This window comes from Dipodomys spectabilis, unplaced genomic scaffold (assembly GCF_019054845.1).
Source record: "Dipodomys spectabilis isolate Male_0828 unplaced genomic scaffold, ASM1905484v1 ptg000053l, whole genome shotgun sequence".
NCBI classification, from domain to species: domain Eukaryota; kingdom Metazoa; phylum Chordata; class Mammalia; order Rodentia; family Heteromyidae; genus Dipodomys; species Dipodomys spectabilis.
The window spans coordinates 2,247,574-2,270,524 of NW_024870730.1; the positions used below are offsets into that span (position 1 = coordinate 2,247,574).

General features: G+C 34.7%; 1 protein-coding gene across 2 annotated transcripts in view; it reads right to left on the bottom strand.

The window, feature by feature from the left end:
- The window catches only part of Grik2 (glutamate ionotropic receptor kainate type subunit 2), a 564,289-nt gene that overhangs the window by 161,107 nt on the left and 380,231 nt on the right, over window positions 1-22,951 (bottom strand). For both annotated transcript variants that reach the window (XM_042679550.1, XM_042679551.1), the window contains exon 10: window positions 7,362-7,568. In XM_042679550.1, the coding sequence (XP_042535484.1) occupies window positions 7,362-7,568 (207 nt within the window). The remainder of the gene's footprint in view (window positions 1-7,361; window positions 7,569-22,951) is intronic.

Here is a 22,951-nt window from a genome sequence, read left to right on the forward strand (position 1 = left end):
AATAAATTCTGTTCTTTAGTTGCACACCATGTTAGCAGGATTTTCACAATAATTCTTTTATTTGATATGTCATATTTGCATATTTTGGAAAGGTTCAAGTTTTGATTCAGGTATACATGGGGCAACGATTAAATCAGAGTATTTAGCAAATACATCAATTTAAATTGTTAACCACATTTAACTACATTTAAAATCTTTTCTTCTAGCTACATTGCTACACAATACATTCTTGTGAACTGTTTTCTATTACTCCTACTCTACTATAGAATGCCAGAATTAATTCTTCCTAGATAAATCTAATTATGCACTCATTGATGGAGTTCTTCCTATAATCCCTATCCCTCTTAACAATTACTTTTCTCTTCTTTCTTTTCCTCTATCTTCTTCCTCTTCCTCCTTCTCTTCTTCCTCCTCCTCCCCCCCTTCCTCCTCTTTATCCTTCCTCTCCTTCCCCCTCTCAACTCCCCTTCTGACTTCTCCTTCCCCTTCTCCTTCTTCTCCTTCTTCCCCTCTCCTCCTCCTTCAGCTTGAACTCAGAGCCAGGACTCTGTCCCTGAGCTTTATTGCCCAAGGTTAGCACTCTACTTGAGCCACAACTCCACTTCCTATGACGAGGTAAGTATCCATCCATGACTTTCACATGGGAGACAGAAAGGACCCTTTTATCAACACTAGGATCACTATCACTGTCCTCCAACATCAAAAAAGTGTTCTTCCCACCACATTGTCTTTCTCTCCTCCCTATATGTCTCCTCCAACTACCTCCATTTCTGCTGTCTTATTGATATAGACTACATTATAAAAGGCCCCTTTACTGTGCCACTCTTGGATACTAACAGCTACTTTAAATCATCCTTCATTGAGATATATTATTCCATTTTATTACCTGACCTCAAGACAGAAGAAAGATAAAAAATAATAATTAACAACTTCTATGAGTCCATCAAGTCTCTCTGTGTAGAGCCTTGGGAAAGTCTCTCTCTATGCTCTCTCTTTGTCTCTCTCCCTCTTTTCCTGTCTCTCTGTCTCTTTCTCTTAGGTACACACACACACACACACACACACACACACACACACACACACACTAAGGGAAAGAACATTAATTTAAAAGTAAAGAGATCAGGTAGATCTGCTGAGCATGAGTGCAAAGTATGCATGACATGTTTTGGTCCTATTATGACATGAGGTTGGAGAACCTACAGCTTATAACTGGCTTTTAAACTTACTCAGAAAAAATTTTCTTCTTCTGAGTGAGAGACGTAAGGATGAATAACTTTAAGCCTTCAAAAATGTTTATGAAATAATATGAGAAGTAGTTCTACAGGTATCCAAGAGAATAGATTCTAAAAGAATGATATACTCAGGAAAGACCCTGACAAGCAGGGTCCCAACAGAACTCCAGCAGTGATCTTTAAGTAAGTAACTAGGTGAGAGAGCTAAGGACTGCAAGAGTTACCGGATGTCAGAGACAGTGAGGATATAATTAAGGCCAACATTAGTGCTTGGCATTGTATAATGTGGTCTTTCAGTATCTTCTAGTATTTTTGCTAAGACTGCTTTGGAAAAGCATTAGTAATTGCATTGAAATAGGAATGTGATGTGTAATTTCAACCCTAGAAAAGTTATCAGAGCCAGGAATTATCTAATCCATAATGAAGCCGCAACTATTTGAGTTTCATTGGTTGGATGAAAAACTGGAGGGTGGGGACACAAGTGAGGTCCATTTTTAACTGGTACATACTGATATTTTTATGTAGTGCTTTATTAGCTTATATATGGGTGTTTACAAGCATAAATCATCCGAAGGTTTTTCTATGCCAAGGCAAACATCACAGGAGACTTGAAAGTAATTTAACTGCCCTTGTCACTTTTAAGTAGTCTCATAATATTGCTAGCTTATTGCAGCTTAGGTGTTTCCTCTCACGCTAATGAATAATTCTAGTTGGTTTTTATACAAAAAGACATACTCAACAAATGTCTCCTGAGGCCAGAAATGAATTATTAGCTATAAAGACGATACAGAAACCAAAGCTACACGGAAAATTTATGTCAAACTTAATATACTGTGTGCATTCCTGATTTTCTGTGGATTCCTTACTAAGGTGTTTAGGCTAAGTAGCTAAGGTAGCTTGAGGAGTAAAGAACTTGGTCAAATACCTCATAAAATATGCAGAAACTTTTAATGATGTTTTAATTTTGATAGGAAGTATAGCACTGTTTTTCCTCTGCTTAGTCCTTAGGTAAAAGCTTCTCATGGAAGACAAAGTAAGAATAGAAACATTTGAAAAATACATAGCCTGGTTTCTAAGGAGCATGGTGTTTGAGTTTAACATTTGTTATCAGGAACACTGAGGAATATTTATGCCATTTGTTCAATAAATACCGTTGTATGCTGAACGTTTCCAGTATTCATATTATTTATGTCTCCCTGCTATTTTTTTATATATTTGAAGCAGATAGATGATAGAAAGTGTACTATAACCATACAACTATGGAGGCAGTAAATTAAGAAGAGAAAATGGTATCCTAATTTCGAGTCAGGTCAGTCCCATGGCTCATGAAAATGATCAGTTTTTTTACAGATGAGCAACAAATTTCAAATTAGAATGAATCAGGTCACCCCAGACATAAGAAAAGCTCAAAATCTGAGCATGATGGAAGGACCTCCTATATTTAAAATATTTTTAAGGTATGTCATCTATAAAGGGAAAGAATATAAATGTTTTCTTAACTTCCACTCTAGTAGAACAAAATATCATTAACCTTTCAAAAACATCACTAACATTATTATTTTCTAAAAATTAAAGTTGTGACAAGCTGGGTCACATTTTGAAGAATTTAAACAAGGAAAATAAATCCTGTTTAACCTTTTATGTAATCAAATCTTACACTGTATTAAAATTCCTAATAAATATGATGCATATGGACCTGACTCAATCACACATTTCCAGGTATGCACAAATGATTCATGATGGTACAATCCATCTACTAACTCCTAATTTCAGCCTTGTGGATTAGTTCTGAGGTGGGCACTTGTTCGTGCTTGAGAAATTGACTTAATCTCTATCACTATTATCACTGCATGAATTTTGTTGAGACTTAGGAACAGGATCTCTTTCTTTCTAAAAAGGATGAGAAGATTCAGATATGTCTAGAGGAGAGTATATCAACTACAGTACAATTAACACTGGAACAGATACTTCTTTTATGTAAGGGGTTGTCTTGTGGAATGGTGATGAGGGAAAGAAAGAGGAACTATTATGTAGGAAAAAAACCCGGAAGTTACACCAAGTGACTGATAGTGTGGCCTATCATGATGCGGGTATAGTGCCTTGGACTCCCGTTAGATTACTTTCTCATAATTCCCTGGGTGAACATTCAACAAGAAAAAAGTGCCAGGATGGTACATGCATAGGCCACCAAGCAATCAGTATAAAGGCCAAGGAAGGATATATGGGAGGAGTCATATATATATGTATATATATATATATATATATATATATACATATATATATGACACAAATATACATACAAATATACATATATACACATATGTTTACATATATTTATATACATATATTTATACATATATATTTATACATATACATATACTTGTACATATATATTTACATATATATACATATACATAGATGTATAATCAAATCTTACACTGTATTAAAATTCCCAATAAATATGATACATATGGACCTAACTCAAGTGCCAGGATGGTACATGCATAGGTCACCAAGCCATCAGTGTATACATATATGTGTGTGTGTGTGTGTGTGTGTGTGTGTGTGTGTGTATATATATATATATATATATATATATATAATATCCAGTAAGATCATATACCATGCTCCAATAAGACTCCATTGGACTCTTTTTTTGGGGCTTCTCTCTGGTGTCATCTGCCTCTACTTTCCTTCACAGCTTTACTTTTGCTTTCAAATAAATTTATCCTATTTACCTTAAACATTTTCCTGCCTTTTAATTCTCTAATAGGTGGAGAAAATGAATCTGTGCTTCTAGATGGTATCAGTAGATGTTTAGGAGCATAGAGCATAATCTTTGACAATCAAAAAATTCTCCAAATTTTTCCAAATATCCTAAAGAAAAGCTTCCCCAGTTGGATATTGTGTGTGTGTGTGTGTGTGTGTGTGTGTGTGTGTGTGTGTGTGTGTGTGTGTGTGTGTGTGTGTGTGTGTGTGTGTGTATGTATAACACTGAGGCTCAAACTGAGGGCCTCATACTTGCTAGGCAAACAGTGTAACACTGAATGATGTCACCAGTCCAGTTATGCTTTTGTTGGTCTTGCAGATGGGGTCATCCAATTGCTCAGGCCAGCTTTGATGTGTGGACTTACAACCTAATCTTCCTTACTGCTAAGGTTATAGGTGTGCCCACTCTTGACTGCTTTATGTTGAACTTCTTTGTCACTATGTGGAAAGGAAGTATGTTACTAATACAAAATTAATTTAAAAAAGCGTCCAATGAATATATCTCCTTCAAAGCTCTGTCTTAGATGTGTACTTTGATATATGAAATGAAAGTGAATATTAAATTTGTTTACACAGAAATGAGACTACAGAAAAATAAGTCTGCATTGTGAATAGTTTGCACATTTCATGTTTACTCAATGTCTGAACTAAGTTTTTGCTTGGTTTTGCATTGTAAGTATGCTTACACTTTGATTTTATTTTGAAACAAGAAAGAAAAACTAAGGTAGTAGATCAGTAGATCTAAGGGTAGAGACCAAAAATTGTGCATATCTCATTAGTTTGTAAATGAGGCCCATTCTGCAGCTATGTGAGACGTATTCTGAGAACCACTAGACAGAACAATTTTAAAGGATGATGCAGAAACCCGATGCTGGTAGTATCAGAAATGCAGTAATTCAACACTGAGAATAGAGAAGATTTCACAGGAGGGGAGACTTGGCTTCCCACGTGTATCATTACTAGGAACTGTGGCATTCCATGTAGGATAAAAGCCTGGTCTGAGGCAGTGTCTCATCAATAGATAATGAGGACTTTGTGTTTCCTTTCCAGGTTTTTGGATCTGCAGCTCAGGAGTCCTGTTGACTCCACTCCTACACAATTTTTGTGTTGGGAGACTGAACACAAAAGTATAACTCTCACTAAACAATATATGGATAATAATAAATTTGAAGGAAAACATGATCATATGGAAATATTATCCAGTGTCAGTGAGTATGGAGAGAATTGGGCACGTTTCAGTGTTCTTTAAGAAGCATGCTAAACCATGGGGTAGTGAGAACTAACTATATATGAGAACTAAATTTTAGTTTGGAGCCCCTATTGAATTGCTGACTCTGAAGGAGGAAAAAGGTACAAGAGAGAAATGATTGGGTCACATTGCCTTTTGGGTACTTTGGAGATATTTACAAGGAAAAATATAAGATGGACTTAGATGTACTAGTGTAAATAATCTCAGCCTAATTTTCCCATAAACTGTCTATTCAGAGTTCCATACATTGAATTTCTTTTTGCAGGCTTCACTCCACTTTATTCAAGAATAAAAACTTTAATTTACTCATAAAAAAATAAAACAGGCTCCTAACTCAAAATCTATATTGCTTTACTGGATATAATCTAGGATTTTGCTTAAGTATTTGCTCCAAATAATCCAATGAGACTACTTTCCTCTGAACTAGATTTGTTTGGGATTCATTCTACAATATAGTTTATGACTTTTATTTTGAAATTGTCACTGGTGGTAGGTATATTCTTAACTACTAAAATCAGATGAGATAAGATTTTCTTGGGCTCTAACATGAAATTATTAAAGTTGCTATATTTCTGCTTGCATGGTTAATCTAGAGTTCCTTAGTGGCAACTCTTTTTGCCACCCCTTGAGAGACACATGCTGAAGAGAGTAAAACAAATGCAGAAGGCAGAAAGTAATTATAATTAAAATCCAGAGTCTAAATCCTGATGTTTGGCATATAACATATCTGTGTCCATTTGCTACCTCTAGACTAATAAATAATAATTTTTGCTTAAGCAGCATCAGCTATATGGCTGCGTTAATAGAACTAACGTAAAATTCAAATGTAAGCACTCAGATATGTTTTACCATTTTCCAATGGACTACAAAGTTGACATATAAATGTTCTACTTAACCAAATTCTGAGAAGTAAACTGAAATGTCTAGAACTTGTTATCATATTTAGTAAGTTCCAAATTATTACAAGAAAAAATCTGAAGAAATAAAGAAATTTAGAAACCATACTTAATGTTGCTATTCTGCTTCTAACCAAAGCCTAATTTCTCTCTTCTCTCTATCTTTATTTCAGAGATCAGAATACCTTATTTTTTAGTTGCAGTAATGAATTAATAGCAATAAAGTATTTTCAAAAATCTGTGTAAATTAATGTTTTATTAGTGCAAATTTATATTTGGAGTTTATAGTGGTCTTAATAGTTTTTTTTTTTTTTTGGGTCCGGTCATGGGGCCTGAACTCTGGGCCTGGGCGCTGTCCCTCAGCTCTTCAGCTCAAGGCTAGCGCTGAACCACTTGAGCCACAGCGCCACTTCATGCTTTTTTCCTTTTTTTGCTTATGTGGTGCTGAGGAATCGAACCCAGGGCCTCATGCATGCAAGGCAAGCGCTCTACCACTGAGCCACCTTCCCAGCCCTGGTCTTAATAGTTTTGAGAAAAAAATGTTTTAGTTATTTTGTGGAATTCTTATCTTAGTAATAATTATGTACCTTTTATTACTGAAAAATTTCAAGCAAAAATCATGAAACTGAAACTGAAAATCAATGTTCTGTTATTCATTATATAAATTTTTTATTTCAAAGAGATGAATTGACACTATCAACGTAGACGTTCTGATAATGCTTTTCTGACCAATTTTTCAACTAAATAAAAAAGGCTTATATAACATTCAATGAATGTAATATTCTTATTTGATTTTTATGTTATCTAATTCTATCTTTTTCTTATAGAACGAATTAGCTATTAAACTAAGTGGTATCTTGCTCTAGCTCATGCAACATTTAGCATAAAATTTACTGTGCATCACTTATCCCCTCTGTGGATTAGAAAGTTGCCATTAAAAAAATAAAGAAAATATACACTGCTGTAAAATCAATCCCAACTTGGAAATTAAAATCAACTATTTCAAAATATTAAACCCTTATATGAATTTAAGACAAATACCGGTTTCTCCTAGATTGTATATAGTTTTCTTAGATTCAATGATGAAAATAACAAATATTTTGAATATAATTATTGAAGAGAATACCTACTTGAAATATACCACTTGAACTCTTATAAATAAAGAGGAAGCAAATCTAACAACCTGCTTAAAGTATTAAATAATAAGAGACTTACATGATCAATTAGTTCACGAACCATTCCATTCCATTGTCCATTAGCATCATCCTGGGCTCCATATTTTCCATCCTCCACAAGCCTGATTTCATATGTAAAGCCAAGGATCGTAGACAACTCTCTGAGGAGATCAATGCAATAGCCCTCGAATCGATCATTCCCATAGAGAGGTTTGTCGGACTTCTTAAACAGAACATAAGGTTCTTCCTGGAAACATTGAATATGAAGCAAGGAGATATCAATTAACCATGTGACTTACCATCAGAATGACAGCTTTTCTTGTAAGACTGATATATTTGCATTAATTTAGGAAAAAAGCTAGCGTAATTTTCTCCTAAGAGAAAATTATTTAATATATTTTAAAATGTTAAGAAAAGAAGGCAAGAACTCGGGAAATAATCATACTTTATGAGAAAATATTTAACTCTCAATATAATTGGATGATAAAAGTTTATATATTGTCCATCTAATACCAAAATAAATACGTTATGTGATACATGATATAAAATAATACACAATTTCAAAGTGAATATAATATTCCAATTGGAGTTATTCTATTAATTACTGTTGTGCTCTTTTAATAATATCTCTGGCATGAATGAAAAATAATTCATTTGATATATAAATAAAATTTACTAAGAATCAGAATGATAATTTCTAGGTACATAATGATTCATTGTCCTAAAATATGCAAATTACAGCTGTTTTATATAGTTAAAATGGAGAAATAATAACAATTTTAAGTTCAGTTAAATGAACACATATCAAGTGCTTAAATATTCATCCAAACTTATTTTGTGAAGCACCTATCAAAAGCTAGCCCTCTCATAAAGGAAATAAAAAAGAAGCCTTTCAACCATGAAATTCATAATATAGAATAAATAAAGAAGTAGATAATAAATGCTCAAACAAATAGAAACAGATATGTGTTACCAAAATATAAAACTGGTCAGAAATGTGTGAAAAACTGCAAGGTACTCAGAAAGATAAGATAAAATTGAGTAATATAAATTCACAAACTTTCAAATGCGGTAAGATGTACAGTAAAACCTAAAAGATGAGGACTCTAATTATTTGAAAATATTGAGAGATAGGGGGAGAATATTTCAAGATAAGGACATAGTAAATACAAAGCTCTGAAATCAATGACATTGAAGTGAAAACAGTAGCTCCCTTACTAAAGTTATATACAGTATGTGAAGGAATTGAGCATGATAAAAATGAAGAATAAAACAGTGAAAACCAAAACTCTATGAGACTCTAACAAGCATGCCACATAAACATTTGTAATTTTTTTTTTTTGTCAGTCACTTTGGGCCTGGACACTGTCTCTAATCTCTTCAGCTCAAGGCTAGCCCTCTACCACTTGAGCCACAGTGCCACTTCTGGTTTTCTGGCGGTTTATTGGAAATAAGAGTCACATAGACTTTCCACCTTGGCTGGTTTGAACCTTGATCCTCAGAACTCAGTCTCCTGAGTAGCTTGGATTAAAGGTGTGAGCCACTAGTGCCCAGCTAACAAACATTTGTGTTTTAACTGAGTACACATGTTCTAAGTTTCAGACTGAGTTGGTGCCCTGTCTGCTCCTCCCTCCTTCTCTAACTTGAGGCAACCATTAATCTTTTGGATACCTCTAGACTCTTGCCTGTAGATAGGATCATATAATATTTTCTGCTTTTTTAAAATGTTTTTTATTGTGAAAATACTGGACAGAGGGGTTATAATTACATAAGAAAGGTAATAAGTACAAATATGCACTGACCTTTCCTCTATGTTTGTCCATGGCTTGGTAGTTCATTTCATGTTAGTGCTGAACAAGTTTACATGGTTTGCATTCACAATTAATTTGTTCCTTCATCTACTAGAGAAAATGTTGGTACCTTCCAAGTTTTGGTAGTTATAAACGAAACTGCTAGAAACATCTATGTTCTGGGTTTTGTGTGGATATAAATTCACAGTTCATATTTGCAAATGCCATGGAGCTCAACTGCGGAACTTTCATTAAGAGATTGCTTGGTTCCAGACAGAACCAATCTTCCAAAGTGACTGTAGCTCTGCATTTCGATGAGTTATGAAGAAGAGTTCTTATTGTCTCCCTTCATCATTAGAATTTGTTATGGTCAAGGGTCTGGATTTTGGCTCTTATAAATGGCCTCATTGTTGTTTACATGTGCAGATTTCTAATGATTTATGATATTAAGTACATTTTCATATGCTCCAACCTTTTATATAGACTATATTACAGTTACTATTCAAATGTGAAGAGTTTAAATTTCCCCAGTCTGATAGCTAAAAAAGAGGTAATGAACAATTGAGAAGAGACAAAGGAGCTTGAATCTAAGTTCAAGCTCTTCTATATTGATTATAACACCATAACATCATTAGGGAGAGTAACACATTTGCTAGATTGTTGTAGATAAATAAAAAGGAATAAAAAAATCTGTAACTATATTCATTACTGAAATATTTGGCCTCACTATAAGTTAAAGAGATGGTCCAGATACAATCTGATTTTTATGTGCCATCTGATCACATATAAAATTTATTCCATGCATTTATGATGGAAATTGTGTTCTTCCGCCCCAGGTATGGGTAACATCCATGTACCTCACTACCTTTCCACGCCTCTTAGTCCTCTACATTAGAGAATGCATTTCTGCAAATCACACAATGCCCTCCTTGTCCTAAAAGTGAAAGACTCTGGTTAAGCAGCCCTTTGAACTGAGTGTGTGTGTGTGTGTGTGTGTGTGTGTGTGTGTGTGTGTGTGTGTGTATTCAAGGATCTCTTTCTTGTACTCACTCACTTCTGCATAATTTCACCATAACATCTACTGTAATGGGAATAAATGCTAATTTACAATGCTGAACTAGGCTTGAGTGATTTATCTGGCAATATAATTCGTTATGTTTCCTGAAAGCTTACAGATAAAATGATTTGGGGAAGTGAATTGAGTGGCAATAGATTCTCTGGTCAATAGAAAACCTGAACGTGAAGGAAAAACATTATGACAAGTAAGTGCCTCTATTAAATACAGATGCCCTAACTTGATGTTTTTTTAAACAAATTGTAACATATCTTCAAGTCTCTATCCCATGTCCAAAGGACTAAAGTTTGAGAAAAGTCCTGTGCAAAAAGGAAGAGCCTGAGAATTCTGGGCTAGTAGAATGGCAATCAAAGGAAGCATACTGGTTGTAGATTAACTACTTAGGACTTCATTCTTAGGCTCTATTAAGTTTAATATCTTCAAATAAAAAAAGATAAATTTCATTTTCTTAATTAAAAGGCACAAAGACAGATAAGTTGTTAAACTCCATGTACTATAAGTGCTAGCATTGTCTAATATTTTACATGCAGTCAGGATGAGCCAGGCTATGTTATATGTGCTTTGCTTTAATTAATTTATATATTCCCTATAATAATGTGAAATCAGTAATATTATAATATTACTTGTTCTATTTTAGGAAGAAAAAAGGAAAGGAAAGGTGCTATTTTAATATTTAGTTATTTTTACCTCCAGTCAATTCTCCCTCCTTCCACTCAGTATACAACACAGGTAACCATAGTGCTGGGGCACTTACTATTACAACATGATTCCAGAGTCAAAACACTTTCAGTCATCATTTACAAGCCTTTTGCCAGTGAACAATTGTCCATATCACATTCCATAATAAATACATAGCATATTGCCTTATTACTGTATGTATATATTATATACATATATAAGTCCAGGGGCATATATATATATATATATATATATATACACACACACACACACACACACACACACACACAGATGGTATTTCTGATTAGACTGTATAACATTAAAGAAAAAATAAATATATACATCACCTGGAAAATTTATTTTCTACATAAGAATGTATCTTCTCTAAATAGTGATATATCATATTAACTAAATAAAGTTTCAGAATTTAAAAAGGTAGCAGGTCAAGTGCATTGGATTCAGATAACATTATGAGTATTGATTTTTTAAATTTGTTGATTAAATCATTGTTCTATTTAAATAGCTGTTCTGAAATACTCATGGTGGAGTTTGCACTTTGTGTGATTTTTTTTTCCAGTTGTGGGACCTGAATTCTAGGCCTGGATGCTGTCCCTCAGCTCTTCAGCTCAAGGCTAGCACTCCACCACTTGAGCCACAGTGCCACTTCTGGCTTTTTCTGCTTATGTGGTGCTGAGGAATCGAACCCAGGGCCTCATGCATGCAAGGCAAGCACTCTACCACCGAGCCACCTTCCCAGCCCCATTCCATGTGATTTAACATTAGAAAAATAAGATAAAATTAATAATTACTTAAGAATGAGTAAGATACAGGGAGGATATAATTGTGCACAGAACAAAAATGTAGCAAATATTATTTTTAAATGTTTACTATTTAAATCACATTAGCTGAAATTGTTCAAGTAGTCATTATACTCATTAGTTTGATTTTCTTCATCTACAAGCTAGTAAGAAAATATCTATAATAGAAAATATGCTAATCCTTGAAATATTAAAGTCTGAAAGAAACAGATTTGTCCATCACTAGAAGAAAATGCAGGACTGACTGCTTCTTTCAGTATTTATGTATCTCTATAATATCAAGTGTTACTGTCCTCTTATTTAATTCTGATAAGTAAGACACCATTTTCTACCTTAGATTCCCATCTCCAGTTACACTGTGTCAAAAGATAGTTTTATATCAAGTTATGACTCTCTTTTAAATTCTCTTTCTCTTTTTCACATGGCATAAAGATAAATAATAACCTGTGTAAGGAAAAGAAAAATGGTACCAGAAGCAATTACTGCATCATGGACAGAGTTCAATGAATAATATGATAAAACTCTCCTGGGCAACTTTACTGATTTCTCAGATAGTCTTAAATCTGCACATCAGCACTTGCTGGAGGTAAAGACACTTCATTCCACTGGCATCTGTAATGAGGACTTTTCAGAATTTCCACTCTTCACAACTAGTTTTAAGGAGCATACCAATAACTCATGTATTTTTATCTGCATTAGACTGGAAGTTGGCACAAAATGAATCTGAAATGAAGTGTGAAAAGTGAAATATGTTTTAAGGTTTAGGGGAGAAATGTTTTATTTAAATATAATAAAACTTTTAATAATTTTAAAGTATATAACTCATACACCTCTCAACTGGAGTCTAGGACTCAATTATCATGTCGATGTGTTAGCCTTTAGCTGTCATTGTCATGTTCATGCTTTTCAAAATGAGACATAAAAGTGCAAATTAATTTTGACATGCTATATGTAATATACCTAGTAAGACTAAACTGATTAATGAACTTATTCACATATTATACAGCCTCGGCCCCAGCTTCCTTTGGGAGGTGGGAACAAAATAACACAGAAATCCTTATTCTCCTAGAACTTCCAATCTAGTGATGAATTTAAAATTCTGTATGTTACACAATATTTTGTATTATCTCCATGTCTCTATGTCACTTAATTAGATCTTAGAAGTAGGGTATTTTCATCAAGCACCATAATTACATTTTTTCCTATGCAGTTGTTTTGACCTTGCTTTCCTTACTTACTTGCTTGAACCACACACCCAACCAAGCTTTTTGCTTGTTGTTTGGGGCTTTAGTCTCACAATTTTTCTGCCTATGGTACTTTGAACTACAATACTCTAGATTTTGTGACCACAGCACTTTTTGTATTGATTTGTTGTAATCGACTGAAAGCCAAACTACATGAGTATCAATGCATTCAGAAAGTTAATGGTGCTTAATTTAGTCTTTTTTTTTCATTGTGAAAAAATATTGTACAGAGGGGTTACAATTACATGGGCAAGGTAATGAGTACATTTCTTATCAAGCATTGTTGCCTCCTCCTTTGTTTCCCCTTCCCATCTCCCCCTTCACCCCCCGAACCCTCCCCCCCCACAAAGTTGTAAAGTTGTTTTTCGACATAACGACTTGTACATCTCATTGTTACGATGGGTCCACATTATCCCTATTAAAACGATTCGTTTTTTCCCTTCCCCTCCACAAATTATACCAACATCCAATACAGTAGAGTTGATGAAACAAAACAAGCTTCAAAAAATAGCAATGCGATAGACCAAATTTTAAAAAAACACAATAATATTGGTAATAAAATACAATTGTTGGAACAACAACAACCCCAAAACCCTGAGCAGTTGATATTTTCCTTCCTATTTTATCAGGCTTATCTTTACTGTTTTTGTGTCTTATTACTTTCCTAGGCCAGAAGGCAATAAATCATAAATAACAGCAGAGAAACTGGGGTTTTAGAGTGTGGCGATGAAAGAAGGCAAAGGAAGGTTAGAAGTTGACTGACAATAGAAGGTGATGGATGGGTAACAGGTAGAACAGGCAAAGTCAGCGCTGAAGTCAGCTCTGAGGAAGGTGAGTCAGTAGTAAACCTTCCTAAGAGACAAAAAAAAGGTAGAATCATCATGCCCCTTGGCATGGCTACTCAAGAGAATCTGATCAAATCTCATTTCTAAAGGGGAGTTTAAGGATAAAAGGACATGGCCATAAGAAGGAAGGAAAGAGATAAAATATGACCCCTTGACCTTTCTCCCTGTCCGCTAGCATCCCTACTTGAAAAAAAGGAACAGTATAAATAAATCATGGCATGTTTGCCCATATTATTCTGCTAGCTATACAATAGAATTATAACTCATTTACATATATAGTACTCTGATATTGAGCAAAGGTCAAACATAAAGCGTCAAGAAAACATTTGTAGTGCTCTGTAAAACGACTCAGAAGGCCATGGAGCTGGGTGGCTCATATCTGTAGTCCTTACTACTCAAGAGGCTGAGGTCTGGGCATTCTGGTTCATAGCCAGCTAGTATAACGAAGTCCATGAGACACTTTTCTCTCATTGACCATGAAAACCCACGAAATATAAAAACCAGAAGTAGAATTATGGCTCAAGTGATAGAGCATCAATCCAAAGTCAGAGTTAAGGGACAGCCTTCAGATCCCAGAACTGTTACAAAAATAAGTAAATATATAGTTTCCTGAGTAGCTAGGATCACAGCCCTGAATCACCAACACCCGGTTTGGGTTTTTGTGTGTGTATGAGGGATAAATCACTGTAGTTAGGTTAATTGGAGTCAAGATATAGTCTATCATTTAGAATGCCCAATAAATCTCAAATGAAGTGAACTAATTAGGAATCAATATCAAGTAATCAAGTGGTGGTTGAAAACACAGAGATCAGGACCTGAAAATCAGATATCTATCAGAAAATGAAGTTGGGTTGTATGTATCCGACACAATTGAGGACTTCCTGGATCTTGAATTTTTATGATTGTCATCTCACAAACACCACTCCCAGTATGGATGAAGAACTTTTGAATCTACCAGAAATCAAAATGCGATAGTCTCTGATTTAAGAATGCTAGAAATTACCACTTTTAACTACAATGATGCTAAAGCATTCACATTTAGTAAAAACTATCTTTAAAATTTCAATTTGGATTTTATTTCCTGAGCTAGCATTGTGCATTTGAATTTCATTTTCAGTCCTGAGGCTTGAACACAGGGCCTGGGCTCTGTCCCTGAGCACTTTTGTGCTCAAGGATAGCACTCTATCACTTGAACCACAGCACCACTTCTGGCTTTTTATGAGTAGTTTATTGGAAATAAGAGTCTCGGACTTTTCTGCACAGGCAGGCTCCAAACTGTGGTCCTCAGATCTCAGCCTCTTTGGTAGCTTGGATTATGGGCGTGAGCCACCAGCACCAGGCTCATTTTAATTTTCTTTAGTGATGCTGGGCAGTGGCAGCCAGCCACAACTCCCAAAGAGCCTCATAATCACTACAGTAAGCAACAAATTGTCTTCAGGATACTGTGTTGTTAGTCAATGATGCTTAGAATTCAGGTGTACTAAGTGCATTTTAACATTGGTTTTTTTGACATGAACTATGATTGGTTCATCAAGACACAACTCCTCATGGTACAATGAGAGAATATGTATAATTGTATATATATGTATATTTATATATATACATATACATATATACGTATACATATATTTCCATTCAAGACATTTTTAAACTTCCTTGGAAGCCCTGACTATATATTTGCTTACCATGCCAAACAGAATAGGGTAAGCATTAAAATAGAATCAATGGAAAGAAATATGAGTGATACAAATGTCCCAATATGCAAACACCATCTCCAATTCCCATTACCAACCAAATTATTTGAGCTTTGGAGCTACATCTACAAATGGCATCATGATAAATGTACCATAAGGAAATGAATGCAATGTGCTCATTATCAAATTTGTCTTAAGTTGGATGCCAGTGGCTCATGCCTGTAATCCTAGCTACTCAGGAGGTTGAGATCTGAGGCTAAGCGGTTCAAAGTCAGCTTGTGCAGGAAAGCCCATGAGACTCTTATAACCAATTAACCCTCAAAATGCTAGAAGTGGGGCTGTGATTCAAATGGTAGAGCACTAGTTTGAGCAAAAAAACTTAAGGACATTACCCAGAACCAGAGTTCAAGCACCATGAACAGACACATGCACATGTGTGTACACACACACACACACACACACACACACACACACACACTTACATAAGCACACACAAACTTTCTTATACTGACTCCAATTCTATATTTTCTAGGAATATGCATGTCTCATATGTAGGTTATAAGTACTACTTCACAGTAAAAAGAGAGAGGTCAGAAGGTGATCCTCTGAGTTTTTCTCAGACACCAAGATACTATATTATGGGACAGTGTCAGAAATCCCATCAGGAACTTTGCATATCATTTTGGAAAACTGGCATTAAACAGAAGGCCACAATACTTCCTAATGCTGTGTCCCTCAGCCATTGTTTGAAAATATTTTCTTTCCCTTCAAAAGCCCTTGCCCAGAAGTCCACAGTCTATGGTTTCCCTCATTTGTAATAATTAGCATATGTCTAGGATAGTCCTAGCAGAGGATCTCAATAGCTCAATAGCTATGTACATATGACCACATAAGATGATGCTAATTGAAATGAACTCCAAGATATGGAAACAGCGGTCTTTTTGCTGTTGTTTGCCTTATTGACATGTACTGTACCAAGTTCTTTGTTTCTTTCCATTTTCCACCGTTTGGTTTATCCCAGATAGTCACTCTTTTTGATTCTGCTACCCTATGTCTTGTATGTACATTTATCTGATTTGGGAATAACAACATGGTGAAACAAGGACAAAGGGTGAACCAATGCAACGGTGAAGCTCACAAGACACTAGGTTGGAAATGGACTTTACAACTTTGGGGTGGGGGAGCTGAGTGGGGAGGGATACGGGGACAAAAATGAGCAAGTGGGTGAAAATGTTAGGCAAGAACTGTATTTATTACCTTACTTATACAACCATAATCACTCATACAACACCTTTACAAAAAAGAAAATAAAGTTTAAAAGAAAATGATAAAAACAACAGCAAAAAATAACTCCATAGTCGGTACCAAATAAAAATATATGCTTTAATACTTTGCCTATGTATATTCCTCTAGTTAGATTATATAATGCTGGTTATCTTTCTGTTTCTAGTTTAATTTACTTGGCCCAGTCTCCTCCAGATTCACCTAGAATGTCCTTTGTTGTCTCACAATGAAAGCAGAAAATTTGCATCACCCAGAAAGCAGTTTCCTTTCAGAAACTGAACAGCACAAGATAAAAGAAATGTAGATCTAGTTGACTGTCTGCACACAAGGAAAGACTACATTCCCTAACTCTAGCAACCACTCCACACTACAGTACACCTGTTGTCAGGTCTCTCTCTTTCTCTCTCTCTCTCTCACACACACACACACACACACACATCTTTCTCTAAAGAGTAAACACACATTCTTTTTTTTTGAGGGGGAGAGGGGTCCGGTCATGGGGCCTGAACTCTGGGCCTGGGCACTGTCCCTCAGCTTTTCAGCTCAAGGCTAGCGCTCTACCACTTGAGCCACAGCGCCACTTCCGGCTTTTTTCTTTTTGCTTATGTGGTGCTGAGGAATCGAACCCAGAGCCTCAGGCATGCAAGGCAAGCACTCTACCACTGAGCCACCTTCCCAGCCCAGTAAACACATTCTTGAGAAAAGTCAAGAAGAACTTCTAACATCAAGGTAGAAACAAAACAGAGAAAATAAAATACACATAAAAATAAACAATAAAGAATAGATGGAAATTGTTTTTCTGAACCAATGCTATTTTAAAAACTAGCAAAAGCATTTGGAAATTAAATTTGTAACAGAAATAAAAATTTGTAAACCACTAGATGGACTGGAAGATAAACTTGCCAGGGTTGTTTTCATGTTTATTTCATAGACTAAAAATAAGCCTTAAAAAAAAAAGATACAGCTAGAGGATCCTTATAATTATTAGGAAGGGTGGCACATTCCTATAATTTCACCATTCAGGAAATCAGGGATTCTATCACCGGTATTATTTAAGGGCTTCTTTTCTCTGGAAGCCATATGTGGTAGTATACCACAGCCTTATTTGCCTCTGATCTCTTATAAAAAAAATAAATAAATGATCGCTTAAATCATGAAAGAAATTCTGTGTTCTAGTTCTTCTGAAGTACACAAGTTATAGTCATTCTCATGTATTGTGGAACTTGAGAACTTATTCTTTCTGTATGACTGATTCAAAAAGTGTATTACATATGCATTATATACAATAATTATTATATTATTTTATGTAACATATATGCATATTATATATGTATTATTCATTATATATAGTATATATCGTGTATATATACAGGATATACATTATATGATATATGATATATATGATATAAATATCATGTATACATACATAATAGATATATAATATATACATGATATATACACTACATATATAACATATAATGCATGTGTATACATATACATAAATGAAAATGTCAATGAAAGTAGTTACAAAAGGTTTTGTAAATATCTTTTCAGGAAAAAAATTAAAAACCTAAATACTGGAACATTTTTATTTTTGACCTAATGCAAACAAATGATGTTATGACAGAGGTGGTTTTCGTGCATAGCAAATGCTTTGAAACTAGATTTTCTTTGTTTTTACAGGTCAACGATGCAGATATAAAGAATACAAAGTGTTCGATATTATATATACAACACTGAAAACTGCATCTGCTTAAGTATACGATAGTAACTGAAATATAGCAGCTCATTAAAATATTTTTCAACTATGAACAACACTTGTTTATTTCCAGATTATAAATGTTTTATCATTTAAAAACTGATTGATTATAAATGTTTTACTATTTTAAAACTGATTGATGTTATTGTGACAACAGATGCAACTATAAAAATTAATGACAAACTTCTGTAGGTGACCAAGTTACTCAATCATTTGACACCCATTCCTTAAAATAACTTTTTGGGCTAAGTGCTAATGGTTCATGCCTGTAATCCAAGCTACTCAGGAGAATAGCATCAGACAAGGCTTCTGAGGCCTGCCTAGGCCAAAAGGTACTCAAGACTTTGTATCCAGTTACTATCAAAAAGCCATACTAGAGACATTCATGATTCAAGTCATGGCATGCCCGCTGAATAAGAGTGATCATGAATTAAACCTCAATAACTGGGAAAGCGAATAGTAAAATACTTCATTTGATCATAATCTGTTGCCTTAGTTAATAATAAAATAATATAAAAACATGTATAAAAATAAATGTTTGAAATTTTTGGAGAGGGTAAGATGTTGGTTGGATTTGATCAAAAGTACATTTTATAAATATATGAAAATCCTTTGACTAATATATGCTAAATGTTTGTGTGCATGTGTAAATTCTGGGACTTGAACTCTACACTTGGAGTCAGTCTGGTACGCTATTACTTAGCCACACCTCCAATTCATAATTCTCAAACTCATAATTAGCAAATTCAGAAAAATAAAAAATTGATAAAGAGGAAGGAAATTCTGGCTATTTCTAATGAATTATTGAAGTCTAATTAATTATTAAATTATTCATTGTAGATCTCACAAACACAGGAATAGTTCCATAAAACCACTCATGGCAAGAGCAATATTAAAAAAATAACATGATTTTCTTTAATTAAAACAAAGTATTTTCTTATCATTAAACCATAAATTCTATTTGTATTCATGTGTTTCCTCCAGAAATTGTGAAGAAGGTGATCTTTTAAACTTTAATCCATAATATAGTATTTTAAAATGTTTTTGTGTGTTTTTTTTCTCCTAATCGTTATAGGGATTTTATCATAAAGATGCATATCTTTTACATTACTAATGATGACCCTTACCATTACAAACATCTATACGATTAATTTTGTGGATTTTCCATTAGTTCTAAGTATTGACTATAAAGCCAGCCCCAGAATATAAAAAGGAACACCAGCACTAAAAGATATATGATGAAAAAAAAAAAGGTAAAAATAAGGAGCCAGGCTCTTCATGAAGGGAAATTCTGTGTTTTATTTCTACAGCTTCTGTGCTTCTTCAGATCTAATGGGGGGAGGAGGGGTATACCATAAGGTAGCTTTTCTAAAGAACCCTAGCCTTCCTCTTCCTCTTGACAGCTAGCATGGGGTGCCAGGCCATCTGTCAAGCCAGCAAGCAAGCCATTGTCAGGCACCTCCAAGCAAAATAAGAAGCGTCCTAACTGAGTAATTCCTGCATTTCCCTCCAGAATATATATTTTCTTGTATTTATCTTCAAGGACTTCAGACCATGTATTCGCTTTTAATTTAAAAACTGTTGGGGCTGGGAAGGTGGCTCAGAGCTAGAATGCTTGCCTTGCATGCATGAGGCCCTGGGTTCAATTCTTCAGCACCACATAAGCAGAAAAACCAGGACATGGTGCTATGGCTCAAGTGGTTGGGTGCTAGCCTTGAGCTGAAGAGCTGAGGGACAGCACCCAGGCACAGAGTTCAGGCCCCACGACCGACAAAAAAGAAAATAAAATAAAAACTACTATGATGAGAAACAATAACATTTCTAGATATTTATTCTCTTACTATTTTGATTCATATACGTGACTGAAATTATGAGTCTCATAATTGGCAAATGATTTTCAAAATAATTTCATATTTTTTATGCAAGTCCTAGAGCATGAGCTCAGCCTGAGCACTGTCCCTGAGCTCTTTTTGCCCATGCTAGCACTCTACCACCTGAGCCACAGCACCATTTCTGACTTTTTAGTGGTTAATTGGAGAGAAGAGCCTCACAGATTTTTCTGCCCAAGTTGGTTTCAAACAATAATCCTCAGCTCTCAGCCTCAGAAACAGACAGTATCACAGTGTTGAGCCACCAGCACCCAGCTCATAATTATTGATATTAGGAAATAATATATATAAGTGATAATTGAGTCAATTATGTTTTATATAATTTTTAAGAGGAAAGCAGTGGTAAAGATTGCTACATTACACATAAATGATTAATTTGTAAGACATTTATTTGCATTATTTTAAAATGATACTTTTAAATTTAAGAAAATTTAATGACAATTCAATATCACTAACATTTGTAAAACTCATGACCAAGAGTCATGAAAGTTTTACAACTTTCAGTTTTATACAAGGCCTGTACAGGAATCAAAGTTTGTAATTTCAACTCATTTCTTATAATAAATAGCACCACTAGCCTAAATAATATTTTAGCCCTTTTAATGTAATCTTCAGTTATTATTCACCAAACCAAATTAAGTAAAGGAATAGTTGACAATTAGGCTTACTTCTAGCATTTGATTACATTCAATGATTAGTAATACTCTAAAGGGTGTAGGAAAATTACATATAAACTAAACAGTGCAAAGACCAAATTAATTTCCAACATGGTCATAGGATAGTAAAAAACAGAAAGGTGTAAATAATAACATGAGCTGTTTATTATGATTCCACTGACAAGCCACTATCTGTTCATTTCTAATTTTCTTTTTTCCTGTTTTTGCCACTCCAGAAAATACAGCTTTTCTACTGACTTTCAATTTTCTTTTATTCACAGTGGCTTTTAAAAGTCTGAATTTTCCCATCCCTAATTAGCATTCAAATCAGAAACCCACCATGCAGTACAGGTTATCACAATGGAAGCGTGACTACCTAGAGGAAAAGTGAAAAGGCCTAGCAGCTGCCATCAGAACAACTTAATATTTTCAAATTAAGGCGATACTAAAGATGACTGATCTGTTGAGGATCAAAAACTACTGTGAAGTAAGTCCCCATGTCGACTCCTGTGATGTTCTCTTGCCTGGAAAACAAACCCCATTTCCATGTCTCCAGACACTATTTTTTTCTTCTTTTTTGCCAGTCCTGGTACTTGCACTTGGGACCTGGGCACTGTCCCTGAGCTTTTGCTCTACCACTTGAACCACAGCACCTCTTCAGCCTTTTCTGTTTATGTGGTACTGAGGAATTGAACCCAGGGCTTCATGCTTGCAAGGCAAGCACGCTACCACTAAGCTACATTCCCAGTCCCTCCAGACACTATAAAAAAGGTACAATCACATCTACTATCCAGACAGAAAACAAAACCTAATCTAGGGTGTAGGTTTTAAGCACAAATATAATCAAGCAACAGGTCAACTGACCAATATTTTACTTTAATAACTTTTTAAATAAATTGTACTTTCTATTTACTTTTTTGAAACAAATTTCAAAACAACATGGGACAATCTATAAGATTTCCCTTTTCATTTTCCATTTTTTCCTTCCTTCCTTCCCCTCTTCCTTCCTTCTTGCCTCCCTCCCTCCCTCTCTCCCTCCCTCTTTCTCTCTCTCTCTCTCTCCTTTTTTCCATTCCTTCTTTTCTTCTGTAAGCCTATTATTCAAAAGCATTCTTTTTCACCATCCTTTTAGACACACAGGAAAAGTTTTAGTTAATGATGTAGGCATACTCAAACTCTTATGTTATTTGTAACTATCGAGAAAATGTTTTGCGTTTTCTCTGAAACTAGAGAAAATCTACTGGATTTGGGGAAGTTAGCAAAAATATCTTTTTTTAAAAAAATAAATAGTATTCATGGACTTGAGATTACAGTGTATCTTTAAAAAATGACTATAATACAGTTGAACTCATTTTAAAAAAAAACAGGACCAGAGATTTTTTTAACATTGTTATTTAATATTTCGGGAAAGGTATTTTCTGATATCAGAATAACATAGTTTTGTTTAAAGAAAGATTGAGCATAGCACACGTATTAAAAAATGTCCTACTATAGTAAAACCTGGGATGTCCTTAACCTCTTCCACTTGATTAAAATACCAGTTTACATGGGAGGCCTTACTTGTTACCATCTTTCTGCTGATACTGGTATTTTGGCCATTAAATGTTTAATTAGCTTAATTCATAGGAACAAAGATGGGGAAAAAGGTGAAATTCTAAGCAATCAAATGTACCATTTCACTGCTGTTCCAGTAAAAGATTTGCTGGGAAGGGAGACTGCACCTATGAGCTAATCTCCAAACTGTGCTTTGTCTCTGTGCCTCATTTATTATCCCCTCAAATTAATTATCAAGATTTGACTGCATAAAATTTATTGCCAGCATCACCATTCATACATGACTAAATTGACTTCATTATCTTCTTTCCCAACACACATGAACAAGCTAAGATCTCTGCCTC